Here is a 22,634-nt window from a genome sequence, read left to right on the forward strand (position 1 = left end):
TGAACCACGAACCACAACGTGGACGCGCCCCATCGTACAGCTCGCCCCATCGTACAGCTCGCGGAAGATGGCACATCGGGATCAGCCACAAACAGTAGCAGCCATCTATCTAATGGAGCCCCAGATCCGCCGGCCCCGTTGTGGTTCTGTGAAAATGAAAGTTCTGTGTCAATCGGTGGTATTCTCCATAGATAATAAAAGGACTCAATATAAAATCAAGTTAAAAAGAATGCAAAAAGTCTGTATTATCGTGAGTGCCCTGAAGACGTAAATTAAAACAGTGTAGAATTGGAAGCCCTTGTTAACTTTATTTTGCTTACAGAAAGCCAGAAATCATTCTATTCTAAGAAATTAGCAATAAAGACAAGCTATGTGTAATATGCCATCTCCTGTTGAAGACAGATCGCAGTTTTCTCCTCAAGAGAGAATAATTTTGTTTTATAATAGTCTTTTTGGGGGGCCAGAATAAAACCCTGACTAGTCATTGTTGAATTTGAGTTTACATTCAGCTCACTTTTCTGTGTAGGAAGTTTTCATTTCAGTACCGCGGCTGTGAGACAGCAGATGACACAGTGAGAGAGAGATCTCTAACAGAACCTCAGTCACCTGCGTGGGCTCGGACCTGAACGAGCTGGGAGAGAAGCTCCCAAGAGTGCAAGCTGGGGTCCAGCAGCGTGTTTTAAAACCACTTCTCCTAACGCAGCCTTTTCCAAAGTGAAACGTTTCACTGGGAGGGCATTGTAAGAAATAATAGAAATGCGGGGTACCCCTTCCTCCGTTTTCCCTAACGGCCACATCTTGCAAGACTGTAGAACCATCACCCAACCAAGACGGTGACATTGGTGCACAGCCTCTTGTTCGTGGTTTCCAGTTTCACCTGCACGCATTTTTGTGACTGGGTGTCTGAGGACGTTTTAAAACGTTTGTGGGGTAAATAGAAGTACCGATGATGGAAGTTTTCCATGGACTTTTTGAAGCCCTCTCATATTTACTTAGTTCTGTGTACTTTATCAGGTTGCTGTTGGTCAGAATCGACTTAGTCGCAGTGGGGTCCATGCAATTTGAAGAGGTCTCTGCCTCCATTGTCAAGAATCAGAGGGCTTTCACTACAAGGGTGCTTCTGCTACCCTCTTGCTATGCCTGTTTCCCTCATGTGCCACACACTCTCACTGAGTCCAAGCTACTACCAATCTCCATTTTCACAATTGTATCATTTCAAGAATGTTCTGTAAATGGAATCATAGAATGTGTGACCTTTGGGGCTTGTTGGTTTTCTTCCAGTTTTCTCCCATCAGTTGATAACAAATGTTCAGTTGTACAAGCGTTGCTAATTGAAAAGATTATTTTCCCTTAATGACACCTCTGTCATAAATAAATGGTGGTTCAGGTGGAGGCCAATATCCGGAGTCTCTTTTCTGCTCTATTTATCTACCCTCTCTGCACCACCAATTCTACATGATCCTGAATATTACAGCGGTATCACCAGTGTGGAAACCAGGCCCGTTAGGTCCCTCAGTGTCTTTCTTTTTATTCAAAGTTGTTTTCGCTATTTCAGGGCCTTTGCAAATTTAGAATGAACCTACAAATTTCTACCCCCAGTCACCCCTCAAAAAAACCTACTGAGATTTTGATCAGAATTTCATTGACTTTCTAGATCAATTTGGGGAGTATTGGGCAAATGGCAAGGTTGGCAGTTTGAAACCACCAGGTGCTCCGCAAAAGAAAAACGGGGTTTCTACTCCAGTAAAGAGTTATAGACTTGCAACGCCCCCACCCTCGGGCATTTCTGCCCTGCCCTATAGGAGTGCTGTGAGTCAAAATCAACTTGATGGCAGTGAGTTTGGTTTGGGAACATCTTAACACTATTGAATCTTCAGATGCATGTACACACTGTATTTCTCCATTTATCTAGGTTTTTGGTTGTTTTTTAAACCTTGCTTTGTACAGGCTTGATGGCAGTGAAGTTTTGTTTTTGTTTTGCCTAATAATATACCTTAGTATTTTGTATATATTTGATGCTGTTATGAATTATTTTAATTGTTAATTTGTTTATAATTAATCCTTTGTAGTAGTAAATTATAGTTGATGTCTATATGTTGTCCTTATATCCTTCCATTTTGCTGATCTTGCTTATTTTAATAGAATTCAATAAATTTCTTAGGGTTTTTTTTATAATAATGGCATATGGGCATAAAAACAGGTTTATTGTATGTACTTTGACTTTAATTGGCTTTTCACTGTAGTTTCTTATATTGGTCACTTCTTTGGATATATAGGAAAAACTATATTGATAAGGTCAAGATGATTACTTACTTACCTATAGGTCCACTATGAGGTAGAATAAACTTGATGGTAGTATTTAGAAAGCGGTTTTATTTACTTTATACATATATACACATTTCATGTAATATAATCTTATAATATATAATTACAAGTTGGGAATACAGTCAGATAAAGTCCTTGCACAATAGCTGGGTTGGTAGAGTTACCATTCAAATGATTTTTAAGATGATTATACCACCACTGTAATCACAGACACGTTAACAGCTTATTATTCCTGTTGTGGTGAATCTATGGCAGTATTTACTATGGCCTCTGTCAGCATTATTCCAAGAATGAGTGAAAACAAATGTGACACCCACAAACACACACATACAAATTAGTCAATTTTCTATATATAAAAGAGCTATAACGCTTACAGCTATTCTGGAGTAGAGATTACTTTTTACTCCAAAGTCACACAGCATTTAAAATGCTATTTGGGTCATATTTAGAAGAGAACTTTGTAGACTAGATCACATACTATCTTTTAAAAAAATTGAGATCTAATTCCCGTATCATAAATTTACCCTTTTAAAATAATTCAGTAGTTTCCTGTATGAACACAAGTTGTGCAGCCATCATGACGGGTTCTAGGGGAGCTTTGTCACTTCTCACAGAAATATCGTATACATCAGCTGTCACTTCCCTTTGCCCCTGGCAGCTGATCATCTTCTTTGGTTACTATGAGTGCCTATTCTGAACATTTTACATGAATGGAATCATGAAATATGCAACCTTTTGTGTCTAGCTGCTTTCATGTAACATGTTTTCAAGGCTTGTCTAGGTTATAATATGTATGAGTATTTCTTCCCTTTTTATGGCTGAAAAAGAATATTATATGGATATACATTCCATCTATCATTCAGTTAATGGATCTTTGGTGTTTCTACTTTGGGGCGCTTCATAAATTTATTTGCAAAAGCATAATATTGTTACTGTTTTTATTGCTACATTACTCTGTTGCCCCAGTGGGTTATGCACTGGACTGCTAATCACAAGGCCAGCGGTTCGATAGCGCCGGTTGCCCTCAGTGGAAGGAGAGGGCTTTCTGAAAGTTCCCGTAGATTGGCAGGCGTGGGAACTCTCGGGGTTAGCGCCGCTCTGCCCGGAGGCTGCTCTGAGTCAGAATTGATGTGATAGCAGTGAGGCCGGTTTGGTTTGGGTACTACTGTATTAAAAATGCTTTAGTGTCACGGGAGATTTTCCCGTATATTTTTAATGGCATCTGCAAACAGGGATAGTTTCCCTTTTTCTTTTTTACTTCTATGGTTCAGTGGCAGTAATTGTGTTTCTTAGTGTGAATCATTTCTTATTCATTGTGTTGTACATTTGATGAGTCTCAGGCTGGAACTTGGTGTTCTTTAGTTTCTTTCATGCCTTTTAAATTTATTTATTTTTGTAATTCTGTCACTTAACTCTGTTTTTTCTTTTCCTGGGTCACTCATTGGTCAGCAAAATAACTTCCTAGACTGAACTTCTAACTTAAAAAAATTTTTTTTTCCTTTCACCATGTAATTATTCTGTGCATTTCTTTTCAGCCCTTTGGGTGATTTCTTCCAGTTTGTTTCTAAGAAGAGCATCTCCTCTTGGATGGGCAGAAACAAATCACCTGTTGTTGCGTGTCAAGGCAGCTCTGACCCACGGTGACCCTCTGTAGAGCAGAGCGAAGCACTCCCTGCCCCGTGGCATCTTCTCAGTGGTTAGGGTTGAGCCCATTGCTGCAGCCACTGTGTCAGGCTAGCACCTCCTGGACGGCCATGCTCTGAGCAGTCAGGGCCTCGCAGAGAGCGGGAGGAGGAGAGGGGAGAGGCCCGCCCCCCCTTTTTAATCTAGGTGCATTTTATCTGCCTATTTGGAGTTTTTAGAACCTCAAATACACTGTAGACTGGACTGGCAGGAATGGACATTGCTGGCGTGTTCTGATCATAAGGGGAAAGCTTTTCAGTCTTCCACCATTAAATAGGCTATTAGCTGGAGGGGTTTCATAGATGTTCTTTATGAGCGTCTCTCCAGACCTACTTGGTTATTTTTCATAATAAGGCATTTGATTTTATCAAGTGTATTTTCTTCTTCTATCGAGATAATGATTGTCCCCTTATTCTTTTAATATTAATTTGTGTTACATGACTCGTTGGCAGTGTTGGATGAGCTTTGCATACCTGAGGTAAATCTCACTTGGCAGAGGTATACAGGTTTCCTCCAAACCCCGAAAGCCGAATGTTCTTTTGAATTCTTGCAATAAAACGAAGGAGCAATTACCATCCATTATATAGGGAATTTTTTTTTAGGATTTTCAGACCCTAAAATAACACAATCTAAAATAATACTACCATACAGTGTCCACGGACAAAGTTCAAAGGCATGCTACCTTGATGCTGAGCTATCCTGTGGAAGGAGGTTGGTGAAACCACACTGGCAATTTGGGGTGTGAGCCGCTACTTTAATGGCTCTCTGCAAAACAAGGAAGGAGAAATTGTGTCTTTCTCTCTTATAGAAGTGAAAGTCCTCTTTAAATTACTTTCTGATAAAGAAACAGGCATTCATATAGGTCTTTAATACAAGCAAAGTAGCATAGAGTGGACTTTCACGAAGCAGCGGATACTTGTATTTCCCATTTTCTATATTGTTGAATGTGGCTTGTGTTGAGGATTCTGCATCCATATTCATAAGGGATATTGGTGTGTAGCTTCTTTTCCTGTGTTACCTGATTTTGATAATCTGTGCAATACTGTCCTCATAGAATAAGTGTTCTGAATGAGGAGATGATGCCAAGGACTTAAGTGGAGAGCAAATGTTTGAGAATGATGAGGGCAACGAATGTACAAATGTGCTTTACACAATTGATTTATGTATGTATGGATTGTTATAAGAGTTGTATGAGCCCCCAATAAAATGATTTAAAAAATAAAAGAAGAAGTGTTCTGCTTCTGGTTTTTGGAACTATCTGTGAAGGAAGAATCGGTGTTAATTCATTAAACACTTGGTCAATTTACTGGAGAAGCTTCTGGTTTTCCTGTGGGAAGTTCTGTGTGTGCGTATTTTTTAATTACCAACTCCTTCTCTTTGCGGCTCAGACGTTCTGTTTCTTCCTGAGTCAATTTTGGTAGTTTGTGTGTTTCTAGGTCTCTGTCCATTTCATCTAGGTTATCTAAATTGTTGGTATACACTTGTTCCTGGTATCCCCTTCTAAATGGTTTTGTTTCTGTAAGGTCGGCAGTATGTACCTGTCTCATTTCATTTTTACTAATTTGGGCCTTCCTCTCCTTTTTCCTTAGCCAGTTTATGAGAATTTAAAATTTGTTCCCTTTTGATTAGGATTCTGTTGTAAAAATCATTGATCAAAATGTTTACTAATGGTAACTGGGCTCCATCCATTTCTTTGGATCTCATGTCAAAGGAGGCAATTGTTCATGGAGACAATCCCGTGCAGTTGTAAGAAATCATACAGAACACCCGTGGAGCCAGGCTGGCACAGTGGGCAGCCATTTGGCCTGCTAGCCTTATGCTCAGCGGTTGGGAACCACTTTAGTCCTGGGAAGAGTTAGTCTTGGAAACCCCCAGGGACTGTTCTACTCTGTCCTGTAGGGTCACTGTGAGTCAGAATGGACTTGATAGCAATTATTTGGGTGTGGTTTTTGTGGTTGTTGTACAGGTACATGTCCCTGTATCTGGTTTTGCCCAATAGCAACATCTTGCCAGAGTATCACACTACGATATTGACACTGGTACAATCTACGAATGAGGTTTAGCCTTTTTAATTTTTTTCAGTTTTGTTTGAACTCATTTTGTTTGTGTGTATTTCATTTTGTTCAATTTTACTACATTTTCAGATTCATTTACCTACCACCACATTTCTAGTCCATCTTAAGGAGCTCTGTTGAGCCCCTCATAGCAACACAAGCTTCCACTGTCAGATAGTGGCTGCACATGGCTGGGAAATTAAATGAGCCTTCCCACATGGAAGGGGAGAATTCTCCCACTGAACCACCACTATCCTTGTAGCCATTCTCACACTGTGGTTTCAATGGACAATAGCTGATGGTGCTGAGCATCATTTCCTGTGCTCATGTGCTAGCTGAATTGCTGGATAAAATATTATTTATATCTTTTGCCCATTCCTCCATTGAATTGCTTCTGTACCTTTGTCAAATTTTTTGAACCTCTTTGTCTCTTTTCTAGTTTATTTTCTCTAATTTATCTATACCTAGGTCTGCCCATCCTCCAGTTTCACAGTGCCTTAATTACTGTAGCTAGGAAGTAAACCTTAGTATTCGGTAGAGTTGTTCTTTCTACTTTATTCTTCAACAGTGCTTTAGCAATTCTAGGGTTTGTGCTCACCATCTAATTTTTAGACGGGCTTGTCTATGCCTAAAAAACTAACCTGTATTTTATTGGATTTACATTAAACCTATAGATAGTCTTTACAATTTTGAGTCTCCTACATTATTTTCTCCATCTACTTTTTTGCTCTTTCATAAGCCTTTTGTATATTTCAATATACATATCCTCTACATGTTTCATTAATACCTGGTACTTGATTTTCTTTGGCATGATTGTAAATGTGTATTGTGTTGTGTTTACCGCTTAACTATTAATGTATAGAAATGTGACTTGATTTTTGAGTGTTGATTCTATCTCACCAAAGTGACTTGTGTAAGAGTTCTGAATTCGTTGGGGGTTCTACATAGACAGTGATGCCATTTGCAAATAAGGACAGTTTTATTCCTTCCTTTTCTATTTGTTAGGTCTTGTGGTGTGTTGCAGTGGCTGGGATTCTCAGTACTCCATAGCCGAGTGGTAGGAGTAGACCTTCGCCACAAAGAAAATGTTACCTGCATGTTGTCCCTACCCCACCCACTGCCATTGAGTTGATTCTGACTCAGTGACCCTATACAGGTTTCCAAGGTATACTTCTTTTTTAAGGTTATACTTCGTGATGCGAACAGATAGCCTCATCTTTCTCCCGTGGAGCAGCTGGTAGATTTGAACTGCTGACCGTACAGTTAGCAGCCCAACACCTACTTTGTGCCAGTAATGGATATTTTCGTTTTCCGTTCCAGTTTTTCCATTCCTGTTATCTTAGTCTCGCTGCCTTCAACCATCTCTTCTATGTTTTACAGCAACCATTGTCTGTTTGGTCTCATATCGAGAATCTTTTTAGAGTGCTTTACTTCACTTTTTAAAGTTAACCTGTTTTAGTTTAAAAAATTACTTCAGAGGATAACTTCAGTTCAAGGTTTAAAGAATATTTAAGGACAACAATCTAGGACATAAGTCCCCAAACCTATTTGGCCTACACCTGCTTTTCAGCCAAAACAAAAACTAAAATACACCCAGCGATCCCCTAACAATTAAAACCTTTCGTACTGTAGCCCTTGATCTAGGCACAGTAGGTGTCTGGTTTTGCAGAGCCCCTGGAGCATGCCAACACCCCCACGGGACAGTATTGCCCACTTTGGGGAGCACCGGGGCTCTAGGGGATTACTCAAGTCTTGTTGGGTTCAGTAGTGGATTCTTCTAGTATTTGAAATTCTGTTCCACATCTCTCTCAGGACCCATTTATTGTGGCCCTGATCGGCCGGACTGTTGGGTAGAGGTAGCTGGGAGCACTGTGTGCTTCTTCTGGGTCTCCAAGATAGAGACGGCACGTGGAGACAATTCGTTTTGTAGTTTGATTCCTTCTTTTTCTCTTTTTCCAACTCAATAGAGACCAGTGGCTGTATATTAGGTGGCAGCTCATAAGCACATTTGATGTCCTCGATTCGAGGCTAAGATACAGACTCTGAACGTCATGAATAATATCATTATGCCAGTTGACTGAATTGTGGCGTGAAGCTATGACCTTAAGTCTTCAATTCAAAAAAATTAAAATAAAAAACAAAAAGTCTTCAAGAAAACTAATCCCATGTGGATATTGATTATGTCTAAGAAGTATTAGCATCTGTGTGTACGTGTTTATATACACACAAATTCTCATATTTATTTTAATGGCAAAATTATATAGGGGGGGGGTTAAAAAGATTCGTGGGAAACGTGATGAAAAGAGTGGAGTTTTCCTGCACGTGTTTTGAACCCCGTGTATGTGACAGCATTTGCCAGGACATCCTTTTTCATGTGGCCAACTTTGTGGCATCTGCTACATTAGTTAAGCAGTGTATACTTCACCCACATGATGTTACTTAGTACCATAAAAAGTGACTACTCTTTAGAATGAGGTTCCCTCTTCTTCCACCCCATCCCTGATAACCACCAAGGAACATTGGCCTCTGTGTTTGCATCTGTTCTTGTCATAAAAAAGTGAGATCTTACAATATTTGTCCATTTGTGGTTGATGTCCTTTGCTCAGCACACGCCCTCCAGGTGTATCCACACTGCGGGATCTTTTGGGAACTCATTTCTCTTTTATGTGTGAGGTATTCCATTATATGGATGTATGGCGTTTTGTGTATCCATTCATCCATTAATGAATACCTAGGTTGCCTCCATCTTTTTGCTTTTCTGAATAAAGTGCTGCAATGAATATGCTGCTGCTGTTCGGTGCTGTTGGGTCGGCTCCACCCATCGCCACCCCATGCACAAGAGAGGAACAGCAGTCCTATACTATCCTCACATCCGTTGTCACGTTTAGCCCATGTTTGTAGCCATTGTGCCGATCTCACTGTGGACCTGCCTCTTTTTCAGTGACCTTCCACAGTGAACATGGGTGTGCATATGCCTGTTCAAGTCTCTAAGCATGTATACCTAGGAGGCAGATTGCTGGGTCATAAGGTAGTTCTACTTTTAATTTTTTGAGGAATCACCACACTAGTTTACATTGTGCGTGCAATATTTTACATTTCCCCACCAGCAGTGGATAAGGGTTCCTGAACTGCATATAAGAAGCTAGAGAGATAAATTATAGAATATTAGTCAAGGCACCAGACTCATAGAAGCATGGGTTTTGTTTTTAAGGGACAGAACTGAGAAAGACATGAGAAGTCAAGTTCTAGAATGGCTGTTCTGGTTACTATTGTAGTGGATGTACTAAATGACCGGCTGCAGCAGAGAAGAGCACAGCTGCGTCTGGAGCGGCTTGGAGAAAAGCCTGGCTGATTAAGATTAATAGGAGACCAGTGCCCCCTGGAACCATCCTGCCAGAGTGCCCAAGTCCTGTGTGCATAGATAGAACCCTGGGTGGAGAAGAGATTCTTGTATTCAGGTATTACTTAAAAGGCTAAGGATGTTTATTTGGCTCCACTGATAATCTTTCAACCTGGTATCGTAATATAGGAAGTCAATCATGATGACAAGATCTTGTAAGTCTGCCATCAGTCTATATTTGCTTAGATATGCTAAAGGGGGAGTTAAGAATTGCTTGAAGATAAAAGGCTTTTTTGTTTAAAGCCAAAGTAGAATAAGGGGCTTAGAAAGAAAACTTGAGCCCCACCCAGAACTGCTGAAGGAACAGGAGTTTAACACTAGAAGGGAAGGTCTGCAGAGAAAGACTGGCTTTTGAAATGTTTGAGCAAGCAGTTTGCCATTGAGTGTATCCAAGCAGGGGAGTTATGTGCCCAGTCGAAGAAGCCCCCTCCAGGACTGACCGTTACAGGGAGTCCGTGAGCTTGATGTGCCCCCTGTGGCAACCATTGGGATCCACAAACTGAGTGGCAGTGGGGCGGGAGGCAGTGAAGAGATGGGGCTGATTCGGACATGTTCCGTTGGTACTGGTTGATGTGATCCACAGAGGCTAAAGATGAGAGAGCAGAGGAAGGACTGGCTGGCCTGAAGTTAAAAAAGTTGTGTGACTATTGAATTGAGCCTATGGGGATGGATTAGTTGTAGGGATCAACTGGTCTGAAGTGTGGGGAGTCGTGTGTGGATTCTCAAGCTTGCAGCTGAGACTGGAGGATGGTTCAGGCTGAGATGACCAGAACCAGATTAAATGAAGAGAAAGATGTTTGACTCTGTGAACTGGAACACACTGCTGCACTTTTGGTCATTGGCCTGCTATGGACTGAACTTTGCTTATGCATCCATATGGCTAAAAGTCCAACTAGAAATGAGTCATCACATCAAGCCTCAGCCCTGGGTGTTAGGGACAGGGGAATGAGAAAATAGATATTTAAGATGGAGGAAGATAGAAGCTTGAAGTGTCTAGTTTACAAACTCTTATGGGTGCATTCACAAAAAAAAAGGTCGGAAGTGGGGAAGTTAATCCTTCTCTGTATGGAAGATACAATGGCTAGAAGAGCCTGGGGGTGGCCTGTGTGGTCAATGAATCATTTAATATGACTTCTAGCCATTGACCCTAACCCCCAACTAAACAACCTTTCCCTGCGTGGGTCTGGTAAGGTGGGGGAAGATACTCATTTATATAGGATTCACCTGTGAGTATTGCAAACTGGATTCCCTGGAGAAGTGTCCTGCTGTGTATAAAATGATCCCCCTGAGAAACAAAAGGAGGGAGCTTATTACCAGCGAGAGCCAGGATTAGAGCGCACCCTCTGGACCTGAGATCCCTGCATAGTGACCCTCCTGGATGCAGTTGACAGCATGCATACCACCAAAGGAGCAGCAACAGAACCAGGAGGCCAGAGCATGGAACAGAGTGATGGACTTCCCAACCCACGGAACTAGTAGAGTGTTTTTTGTGCAGGAGGCTGGCTTACTGGAATGAGGTGCTTCTAGGCCAGTGGTTCTCAACCTTCCTAATGCAGTTTCTCATGTTGTGGTGACCCCCCTCCCCCCCCAAAGCTATAAAATTATTTTCATTGCTACTTCATGACTAATTTTGCTACTGTTATGAATCGGGCGACCCGCCCCCCCAAAGGGTCGTTCCACCCCCAAAGGGGTCAAGATCCACAGGTTGAGAACCACTGCTCCTGGCACTTAATTGGGGAAGTTGGATTTGGTGATCGAAGAAAGTGGAGCTGAGTGTCTTCAGGCTGAGGCGTACTGGGGTGGGCTGTCTCTGGGCACCTCATTCAGAGAGTTGGGTTTACTGACCAATGGAGCGTGAGTGCCTTCAGGGTGAGGCTTACAGCAGAGAGGTGTGCCCCTTTGGGCATTTATTAGCTGATCTGGAACTGTATATCATGTCCTGGTAAACAACTACCCTGAGCATTTCTCACTGGCATTACAATGTGTTAACTTCCTCAGTAAACCCTTTAATCGTGAATTTTGTCTGGTGAGTTTCTATGTAGCCATTATAAGGGATATTAGACACTAGAGAGATAAACTAAAGAATATTAATTAGTGCAACACAGTTCCAATCTCCCCATATTCTCATCAGCATTTCTTGTTTTGTCGATACCAGTTTTGCTCTGGGTTAGTTGGTATCTCATTATGGATTTGATTTGCATTTCTTTACTAGCTAATGTTCGTAATCATCATTTCATGTGTTTGTTGTCTACTTGAATTTTCTCTTTGATGAATGTTCTATGTTCATATCGTTTATGCATTTTTATTGGGATATTTGTTTTTTGAGTGGTAGAAGCTTTATTTATATTTTAGATATTTGGTTTTTATCAGATATGCTTTTTCTGAAGCTTTTCCCAAATCTATAGCTTATCTTTATATTCTTTAAATAAGCAAAATTTAATTGTTATGCGCTTCTAATGATCTAATCTGTCTTCTGTTTGTTCATTTTTAATTGCATGTGATAATCCAGCATTTAAATAAAATTAGATCCCATAGTTTTAGGCAATTGGCTTTATTTTCACGAATTATTTTTTAAGTATAAAACCAGGTAGATTATATCTAGTCATCAGTTGCACATATTAAGGGAAAAAATCTTTACCTAAACAATTTATGATCGAGAATTATGACCTTGAGAGAGAGAGTCTTATAAATGCTGTTCATTACTAAATGAGATAGGTAAGTAAACAGAGCTTATTTCTGAACTTCTGTTTTGAGAGTGAGTTCTCTAAGCAACTGCCATGCTCAGATTTTGCAGGGATACTAGATGGCTGTGTTAGACCTCTCAGAAGTCAGTGGTGTGGGCATGTCAGGGGCTTGAAGTGGTCATACGGAACCCAGCTACACAAACTCAGTAAATACCAGCAGATCATACAGCAGCAGAATAGAAATAATTTCTGTCCATCTATCCTCCTTTCCTAGTTGTTATTGAAAATATATGCTTATTTTTAAAAAGATGTTTGAAGGTACATTAATATATCAAATTTACTTGAAAAGTAAATACTGTTGAGGGCCTAGAATTATAGAATCTTGGGTCCCATTGCCAGTTTTCTCACTGTCTACTATCCTTATTGTAAGATGGGATCAACAATGTCTACTTTACAAATTCGTTTGAAGTTCATTGACATTTCTTTTTAGTGGCTGACTGTAGAGTTGCCCCAGACGCCTAGTGACCCCAGTCCAGGATGGGATTGGACCAATGTGATTCCTGTCTTAGTGTTTCATCACTGCTGAAACCTGTTTAGCATCAGAGCAACGCAGAAGCCTGAACCGAAGAGTGGTCACAGGTTCACAGTGCGTTGGCTGTGAATAGCAGTGAATAATTTTGGTGGTGGTGGTTGTTTCTATTTTATCTAGTTGCTGCTTCAGTAAACTAGGGAACATGGGAACCCTTCTGAGTTTCTTAAGAAAGAATATCAAATTAGGGAACAAATTCTTGTGGTTTTGAACTTGGAGATGTGGCATTGTATGAATTTGACTTGCTTGCTTTTTTATTTTATAGCCCAGTAAGAGTTAACACTTGAAATAATGAGTAAGTGCATATCCGTTTTATTTTTCTAGGCAAATAACTTTTTTTTAAAACATTTTATTAGGGGTTCATACAACTGTTACCGCAATCCATACACACATCAATTGTGTAAAGCGCATTTGTACATCATTCTCAAAACATTTTCTCTCCACTTAAACCCCCGGCATTAGGTCCTCATTTTTCCCCCCCCTCCCCCCGCGCCCCCCTCCCTCATGAGCCCCTGATAGTTTATAAATTGGTATTTTGTCATATCTTGCCATGTCCGACGTCTCCCTTCACCCACTTTTCGGTTGTCTGTCCCCCAGGGAGGAGGTCACATATAGTTCCCTGCAATCGGTTCCCTCTTTCCTACCCACTCTCCCTTTACCCTCCCTGTTTCGCCACTCACACCACTGGGCCTGTAGGGCTCATCCGCCCTGGATTCCTTGTATTTTCAGTTCTTATCTGTACCAGTGTACGTCCTCTGGTCTAGCCAGACTTGCAAGGTCGAATTCGAGTCATGGTAGTGGGAGCGGGGAGGAAACATTTAGGAACTAGTATTTCTCATCGTTGTTACATTGCACCCTGACTGGCTCATCTCCTCCCCGAGATCCCTCTGCAAGGGGATCTCCAGTGGCCTACTAATGGGCATTGGATCTCCACTCGGCACTCCCCCCATCATTCACTATGGTAAGATTTTTTGTTCTGATGATGCCTTATACCTGATCCCTTCAAACCTCGTGGTTGCATAGTCTAGGCAAATAACTTAAAGTTACTACATTTGGTCACCTAAAGCAAACTATTCTAATTTGCTTCATGCCAGAGTTGAAGCCTATTCATTTCTGCTTTCAAGGGAAATTAATGATGGTCTAACATTGTATTTGTTTTTTAGGTTTTTATAAACTAGCTCTGTTATTATAATTTTTAATTATAATAATTTCTTGTGTTTGTGTTAAAAATACAATGTATGTCAAGATATTACTGTCTTCACTTTTATTTGGTTAAATTCTCATCTGTTAGAGCAGGGGTGGAGAACATTTTTTCTGCCAAGTGCCATTTGGATATGTTTAACATCGTTCACAGGCCATACAAAATTATTCACATAAATATTAGCTTGCTGTATTTAGCCAAACAGTTCATCAACTCACCCCCAGTGTCATGATGGGAACTGCTTCTCTGACCCAGATTCAGATATAGACTGAGTCTGGCTTCATGATGTGAGCCCAGGTGATGGTCACTATAGTCGATAGACTGAAATAAGTCAAGCTCGCCGCCATTGAGTTGATCGCAATTCATAGCAGACACCAGATACAGCACTCTTTCTTGTTCTTCTTGTTGGTCTCCTCTGCCCAAACTGAAAGGTTCTGGGTGGAGACTTCCGGTCTCTAACATTTTGAGCATTTGGTTGCTCTAGCTCAGACTAGAGATAACATAACCAAAAAGGGCAATTTGCGTCAATAAATGCAAAAGCAGTGCATGCCTGAGCAAAAAAGTAGGATTTTATTAATTTCATGCTCATTGTGTTTCTTCTATATTCAGAACTGGTGGGGAATGGCAGGACTTGGATCAGGTAGGTGCTGTGCTTCACAGACCAACACAGGACACGGAGGAAGGAAGTTTCCCAAAATAAAATCGAGATACTGTTCCTAGAATAAAGGGAAAGGATGCTTGTTAGGCAAGAGAACATTGTACTCTAATTAGCGTTTATCACCCTGATGTTTATTTTCCACCTCGTTCATAGAAAAGCCAGGTACAGGGACAGAAACACTAAGCTTCTTAATCCAAATTTCCAAAAATGTACATTGACTTGTTGATTGCTTTATTAAACCAAATGAAATACCATTAAAATGAACCTTTTGTAATTGCAGAGGTAGCTTACCACCCACCCACTGCCATTGTGTAGATTCCTATATAGGGTTTCCAAGACTGTAAATCTCAACAGGAGAGAATAATTCCATCTTTCTCAGAATTCCTACACATCTCATGGTCTTCCCCCTTTTGTCACTTCACTTGGAGGCACAGCCTAGTATTCCTTTGTATTAGTATAGTAAGTTTTTCTTTATTTTCTTTGTTTTAATTTAAACATATTTTTATTAATTTTTTTCTTTAATTAACATTGATACATTGTTATTTGCCTACCGTCCATATTTTGCTCAGATTTCTTTTTTAGAAATGCCCCTGCTGTTCCAGGATGCCATGTCAGACACCTTGCATATAGTCATCTTGTCGCATTAGCTCCTCGTGGCTGATAGTTTCTCAACGCCCCTTATTTTGGATGACCTTGGTAGTTTTGAAAGAGTACTGGTTGGTTGTAGAATGTCCCTTAATTTGGATTTGATATGTAAGACTAAGGCAAACAGAGATAGAAATGTGCAGAGGTACTGAACAGCTTTGTCCATTGGGGTGGCCACTGGTGCGTTTTCAGTGCCTTTGACATTGGGGGTGGGGGTGGGACTCATTCCAGCACGCTGTCAGATAATAATCCGGTGATCCTTAGAGTTTTCACTGCCTCGAAAAGGGCATTATGTTTGGTAAAGTTGACGATCGATCTGAGAACATAAGATGGATTAACACAATAGTCGTAACCATGGACTCTTGGTGATCTCTTTTGTTGTGATGTCTAAAGTAGGCAAGTCAAAGTCATGTCATCCTTTCAGAAACACTTTGCTTATATTTATTCTCAAACAAATGTGTCCGTTCCGCTGGCAGTGCACAGTAGATTCCGCATTCTTCACCAATACCAACGCCAGCTTGAAGGCACCACGTCTTTCTCTGTTTCGTTCTTTGATTCTCATATGCCATGAACAAGAGCCTGGTTCTGTCTGTCTGCTTCCATAATGATTATAGCCTTGGAAAATCTATGGGGCAGTTCTACTCTGTACTAAGGGGTCGCTGTGAATTGCCATCAAGTCATAGGCAGTGGGTGGGTCATCATACATCAGACACATCCTAGTCATCCAAATGACATCTGTGCTTTGTAGTCAATCAGGGAAAACAGTGGTAGGTTAGGCAGCTAGTTTTATGTTTTTTGGCCACATAGCAGGAATAGCTAGAGCTGTGTTGAAGATGACTGCCTTACACAACCAAATACAACTTGTTTACACCACTTCATAATTGGGATGGTGGTGTTTTGTTTTTTTTTTTTGGTGGTGTTTTATTTAAGAAGTCTTTTATAGTTGTTAAAATCCCAAAGTGTTAGTCCCGCTTTTCTTTTTAACCATCTAGCTAGTGGGACATTTAAAAATACAAAACTGTATTAAGGAGCTTCAAGGTAAACGATTTCATTCAAATCAAGTTTGCTTCCTGTAAGTGACACTGTGTTTTGCTTCCTTTGCAGCCTTCATCCAGTCGGAGAGTATAATAGAAGTCCTGCGTTTTGGTGATGGAGGGCTACTGCAGGTAATTGTTGTCTGAAGTTGACTTACTGCTGTGTACAGTACAGAATACTACCTGGTTATTGTGCTTTCTCTTTAAAATGTCACTGAACTGCTAACCACAAGGGTGATGGTTCGAACCCACCCAGCAGTTCTGTGGGAGAAAGGCCTAGCAGTGTGCTCCCATAAAGGCAACAGCCTCAGAAACCCTGCGGGAGCAGTTCTACTTTGTCACAGGGTTGCTGTGAGTTGAAAATTGACATTCCCTAAGACCAAAACCAAACTTACTGCCACCCAGTCATTTCTGACTCAGAGCGACCCAATGGGACTGGGTAGAACTGCCCCTGTGAGTTTCCTCGACTGTAAATCTTTGTGGGAGTAGAGAGCCTCATCTGGTGGTTTCAAATTGCTTACCCAACGTTAGTAGACACTAACGCTACTAGGGCTCCTCTTGACAGCACCTACCAACCATTTATAAACAGGTCAATGAGCAATAATCACAACCTCCTTAAGCAATGTGAATGAAAGCTTTGTAAAGAAGCAAATCATTACTCTATCACCAATGTGTGCCTTGGATCTGGGGAATACAGAGAGGTGTTAGGGTTTTGAGAATGTCAGTGACAAGGTCAGATAAGGAGGCTATGGAATCTATCCAAATAGGGAACCAGTGGCTAACAGGTTGAATTCTGGGTGTTAGACCTTGAAATATCTGTGACACTCAGTTCCTGCCAGACATTGCCAAATGCCCTTGGAGAGGAAAGGGGTAACTTCTCATTGAGAGCCACTGGTTTACAGGTGATGTTTAGTAATCAGTATTTTAGCACAGATCTCACATAGCTATTTTTGCAGGGCTGTCCATTAGATTGGAAGAGTAGTACATTTTTCTTTCATGGAACCTATTTGAGGATAATCGAGATGCTTTATGTGCGAACTGTGCCTGGGTTGATCTGGAATCTGGAGTGTGTCTGGTAGGTTAGATGAGTATCCTAAAGAAGCATGGAATTTGAATTATAAGTGGAAAAGAAGCTATGATTGTCTACACTAGATTGGGAAAGTCAAAAGATCACTTATACTAAGCAAAAATTGCCAACTTAAACTTGGTGTTGAAGATTGTGATACACACACAGATATATATGTATATATATTTGCTAGAAGGTGCAAACAGGAGTTTCATCAGGGTGCTTCGTACTGCCCTTAGACCCTGGTGTCTGGGCATGAATTAATAAAATTCCAAAGTCCCTGCCATTCTGATGGAGAAATGTGAAATCTCTCGTTTAGGGATTGCTTCACTATCTAGTGAGACTGATAATGTTTTTTCATATGACTATTGGCCATTTATGGTTTGTTCTTACGCTTTGCATATATTTTAATCACAATATTCTTTTTTATCTTTCTTATTCCATATCTTTTTTCTGTTGATTTATTAAAGCTTTACATAACTTTTTATAATAAGACAATATTATAACGTGCTGGCTCTTTTTAGCTATTTTAAGTTTTGTTTTTTTAAGCTTTATTGTATATTAAGTGAAGGTTTACAGAGCAAATCTTTTATTTTATTACAAGTTTTATTGACATGTAATTCACGTATCATACAATTCAGCAATTTAAATATATTAGTTGTGAATTTATCACCACAGCCAATTTTAGGGCATTTTCTTCATTTCTGTATCCATTATTACTAGCTCCCCATTTCCTTTTAACCTCCTCTTTCATAACTCTTAAGAAACTATTAGTCTAGTTGCTGTCTCTGTAGATTACCTAAGTTTCATATAAAAATTATTCCAAAATAAGACAACAAAATAAAACACAGAAAACCCTCAATCCAAAAGATATCAGAAAGAAATAAAAATTACAAGTTAAAAATGGGTCAAAATAAAATTTAAAACTTGGTCAAAAGGGAAAACAAATGGTAAGGTGGTATATTTTAACCCGCAGTAATCTACTTTCCATTGCAGTGTCGGGACAAGACTATTCACATCTTTAATCAACAAATTGAGGGAATTCGGTGATGGCTTACTCTATGTAGGAACTCTGTAAATGTGTTTTGGGCTTTCACTGTCATCCATAGACTTCTCCAAACCAGGTACTCAGAAGTTAGACTCTAATACAGTCTCCCTTCTGTTCTTGCATTTAAAAAAAATTTATAATTCATTTTATTGAAGGCTCTTACAGCTCTTATAACAATCCATGCATTAGTTCTATCAAGCACATTTGTACATATGTTGCCATCATCAATTTCAAAATATTTTCTTTCGTTTTAAGCCTTTGGTATCAACTACTCTTCTCCCCTCCCCCCCCGACCCTCCCAACCTCGTTAACCCTTGATAAATTATAAATTATTATTTTCATATTTTATACCACCTGCTGTCTCCTTTGATCTGCGTTACTGTTGTTTATCCCCAGGGTGGGTGGGGGTTAGTTATATGTCATTGTGGTTGGTTCCCCATTTCTCCCCCTTCTCCCCCTGTCCCGCACCCTCCCCCTACCCTCATGGTATCGCCACTCCCACTGCTGTTCCTGAGGGGTTTATCTGCTCTAGATTCCATGTGTCGAGAGCCCTTATCTGTACTGGTGTACATACTCCAGTCTAGCTGGATTTGTAAGGTAGAACTGGGGTCATGATAATAGGGGGGAGGAAGTATTAAAAAACTAGAGGAATGTAGTGTGAAGTTCCGTCAGTGCTTTGCTGCACCCCGGCTGTCTTGTTCTTTCCTTGTGACCCTTCTGTGGGGGAATGTCCAGTTATCTACAGATGGGCTTTGGGTCTCCAATCCTACCCCCATCATTTGTATCGATATATTTGTTTGTTTGGGGTCTTCTGATGCTTGATACCTTATCCCATCGACACTTCATGATAACACAGGCTGGTGTGCTTCCCTGCTAGATGGCCGCTTGTTTAGCCTCAAGCCTTTATCTATATCTATTAAAAGATGCTATATCTTTTAATAGCCGGGCACCATCGGCTTTCTTCACATTTGCTTATGCTGCACCCATTTTGTCTTGAGCTATCATGTCGGGCAGCTAAGCATCTCATCTTGCATTTTATTGTAATACTCCTTTAAACTCACTGGCTAGTATGCTCCCTCTGTGTGGACTTAACTGGCTGCTTGTTTGAAGATAAGCCTGTAGGCCTTCAATTCTTTGTGAGTAGGACCATCTGATTTCTTTCTTCACCATACTTTGCTATAGCACCGATAACTTCACGGATCACCTCATAAAAACCAATTTTAAGCAGGACCACACATAAGAACTAATTGTTCTTAGATTTTGGCTTACAACTTTGTGTGAGCTTAAAAATCCATTTGTATAGTTTATATATATATCCCTGATCTACTTCAGAGACAACATTATTAGCTTCTTGAGAAATAATATAAATAATCTCCATGGACTATTTGGTAATTGTAAAAATAGTATCATTACTCTAGCCCAGGGGTTGGCAAACCGGCTCTTAGCATCTGTCACTTGTTTAAAAATTTAAAGGTTATTATTCAGATATTGGTGATTTCATTTGTTTGTAAGAATCTATTTATTGCTCTCTGATAGTTTTTAAATTGTTGTGAGGGACAAGATTGGCTTGTCTGTCACAAATGGTTGCCATCCCCTTTTTTTAGCCAATGGGATAAAATTTAAAATACTTTTAAAACAAGAAATTATATGTGTATAAGAAAGCTTTTGGGATTTAAAATACATGAATTGTTAACTTGAACATATTAAAATTTTAAGTGACCAAACACTGTTTAAGTAAACAGTGAGGGTTGGACACAAGGCACAAATTGTACTAACACTTGTCCACTAAGGCAAAACTATACCAGCAGGACTAAGACAGTGTTATAAAAAGCAAAGAGTATAAAAATAGCACGAGCCAGTCAGGGTGCAGTATAGCACCGATGAAACATGCAACTTTCCTCTAGTTTTTTAATGCTTCCTTCCTCCCACTGTCATGATCCCAATTCTACCTTACAAATCTGGCTAGACCAGAGGATGTACACTGGTACAGATAAGAGCTGGAAACACAGGGAATCCTGGACAGATAAACTTCTCAGGATCTATATACTTTTTTCTATTAAATTGGCATTCTATGATGCTCACCTTCCCGACACAACCGCTGAAGACAAAGCCGGTGAATAAGCAAATGTGGTGAAGAAAGCTGATGGTGCCCGGCTATCAAAAGATATAGCGTCTGGGGTCTTAAAAGCTTGAAGGTAAACAAGTGGCCATCTAGCTCAGAAGCAACAAAGCCCACATGGAACAACATACAACCTGTGTGATCACGAGGTGTCGAACGGATCACTGAAGACAAATGGGTGCATAAGCAAATGTGGCGAAGAAAGCTGATGGTGCCCGGCTATCAAACAGTATAGCGTCTGGGGTCTTAAAGGCTTGAAGGTAATCAAGCGGCCATCAAGCTCAGAAGCAACAAAGCCCACATGGAAGAAGCACACCAGCCTATGCAACCATGAGGTGTCGAAGGGATCAGGTATAAGGCATCATCAGAACAAAAAATCTTACCATAGTGAATGATGGGGGGAGTGCGGAGTGGAGATCCAAAGCCCATCAGTAGGCCATTGGAGATCCCCTTGCAGAGGGGTCTCGGGGAGGAGATGAGCCAGTCAGGGTGCGATGTAACAACGATGAGAAATACAACTTTCCTCTAGTTCCTAAATGTTTCCTCCCCGCTCCCACTACCATGACTCGAATTCGACCTTGCAAGTCTGGCTAGACCAGAGGATGTACACTGGTACAGATAGGAACTGAAAATACAGGGAATGCAGGGCGGATGAGCCCTCCAGGACCAGTGGTGTGAGTGGCGAAACAGGGAGGGTAAAGGGAGAATGGGTAGGAAAGAGGGAACCGGTTACAAGGAACTGTATGTGACCTCCTCCCTGGGGGACAGACAACCGAAAAGTGGGTGAAGGGAGACGTCAGACAGGGCAAGATATGACAAAATACCCATTTATAAACTATCAAGGGCTCATGAGGGAGGGGCGAGCGGGGAGGGAGGGGAAAAATGAGGACCTAATGCCGGGGGTTTAACTGGAGAGAAAATGTTTTGAGAATGATGTACAAATGCGCTTTACACAATTGATGTGTGTATGGATTGTGATAACAGTTGTATGAGCCCCTAATAAAATGTTTAGAAAAAAAAAGAGAGTAGCGATACCAGGAGGCAAGAGGAAGGTGGGGGAGAAAGGGAGAACCAATCACAATGATCTACATATAACCCCCTCCCTGGGGGATGGACAACAGAAAAGTGGGTGAAGGGAGACATCAGACAGTGTAAGACATAGAAAAATAATAATTTATAAATTATCAAAGGTTTGTGAGGGAGGGACGGAGGGTGGGGGAGGGAGGGGGAAAATGAGTTGCTAATACCAAGGGCTCAAGTCGAAAGAAAATGTTTTGAGAATGATGAGGGCAACAAATGTACAAATGTGCCTGACACAATGGATGTATGTATGGATTGTGACAGCAGTTGTACGAGCCCCCTATAAAGTGATTTTTAGAGATAGCAAATATATGGTTGTCTTAAGTTGTTAAATATCAAACACCCTCAGTTGTAAGATAATTGACTTCCAAACCCACGACCTCGGGATAGCAGACACCTGCTGCTTCTCCCACTAGGGCACTTCAGCCTTAAGTCCAAAGGGGTGTTTGAGCGTCTTTAATTTGCTGCAGGTGTGTTTAAAGTCAAGTCGGGTTCATCTAATGAGGTTTAAATTGTATCCTTCTGGTGTAGACGAGGCCAACTGGTATGCATGTCAAAAAGATGGCACCCAGCTTGCCCATAGCAGGACCTGGCCTGTGCCATCAAAGGTGGAGTGGAAACTTGCTCAGGAATGCATGGTTAGGAACACAGTGGCAGGCATGTTCTCCCACTGAGGCTCTGTATCAGTGATGGTAAGCATTCTTCCCAATGGCGGGTTGCCAGGAGTGCAAATCACCTTCTCAGAGACAGACTCGCCTCCAAGCCCTTCCTCCGGTCTTGAATTTCTATTGAAAGTCACTGAACATTATTGTAGAAGTGACTGTTCATTTGGGATGACCATGGGACAATGCCACGTGACAGGAACGATTTGATCCTTTCCCTGTCCCCACCGAGTGAAAGCGGACCCCAACCTGAGGTGAGGCCTCCTTGGAAGTGTTTTTTCTTAACTAACGAGCGAGTGACAGATACAGCGCCTCGGTTTTACAGTCAACCATTCACACACACTCTGTTGCGTTTTGTCTGTGTCGTTGCTTGTCGCATTTTTCCT

General features: G+C 40.9%; 1 protein-coding gene across 1 annotated transcript in view; it reads left to right on the forward strand.

The window, feature by feature from the left end:
- Window positions 1-14,557: 14,557 nt before the first annotated feature.
- The window catches only part of TMEM131 (transmembrane protein 131), a 130,958-nt gene continuing 122,881 nt past the window's right edge, over window positions 14,558-22,634 (forward strand). Inside the window, exons 1-2 of the mRNA XM_045283831.1 lie at window positions 14,558-14,576; window positions 16,344-16,405. Coding sequence (XP_045139766.1) covers window positions 14,558-14,576; window positions 16,344-16,405 — 81 coding nt within the window. The remainder of the gene's footprint in view (window positions 14,577-16,343; window positions 16,406-22,634) is intronic.

This window comes from Echinops telfairi, unplaced genomic scaffold, assembly GCF_000313985.2.
Source record: "Echinops telfairi isolate 266 unplaced genomic scaffold, ASM31398v2 ScPeMD7_7467;HRSCAF=8505_1, whole genome shotgun sequence".
NCBI classification, from domain to species: Eukaryota; Metazoa; Chordata; class Mammalia; order Afrosoricida; family Tenrecidae; genus Echinops; species Echinops telfairi.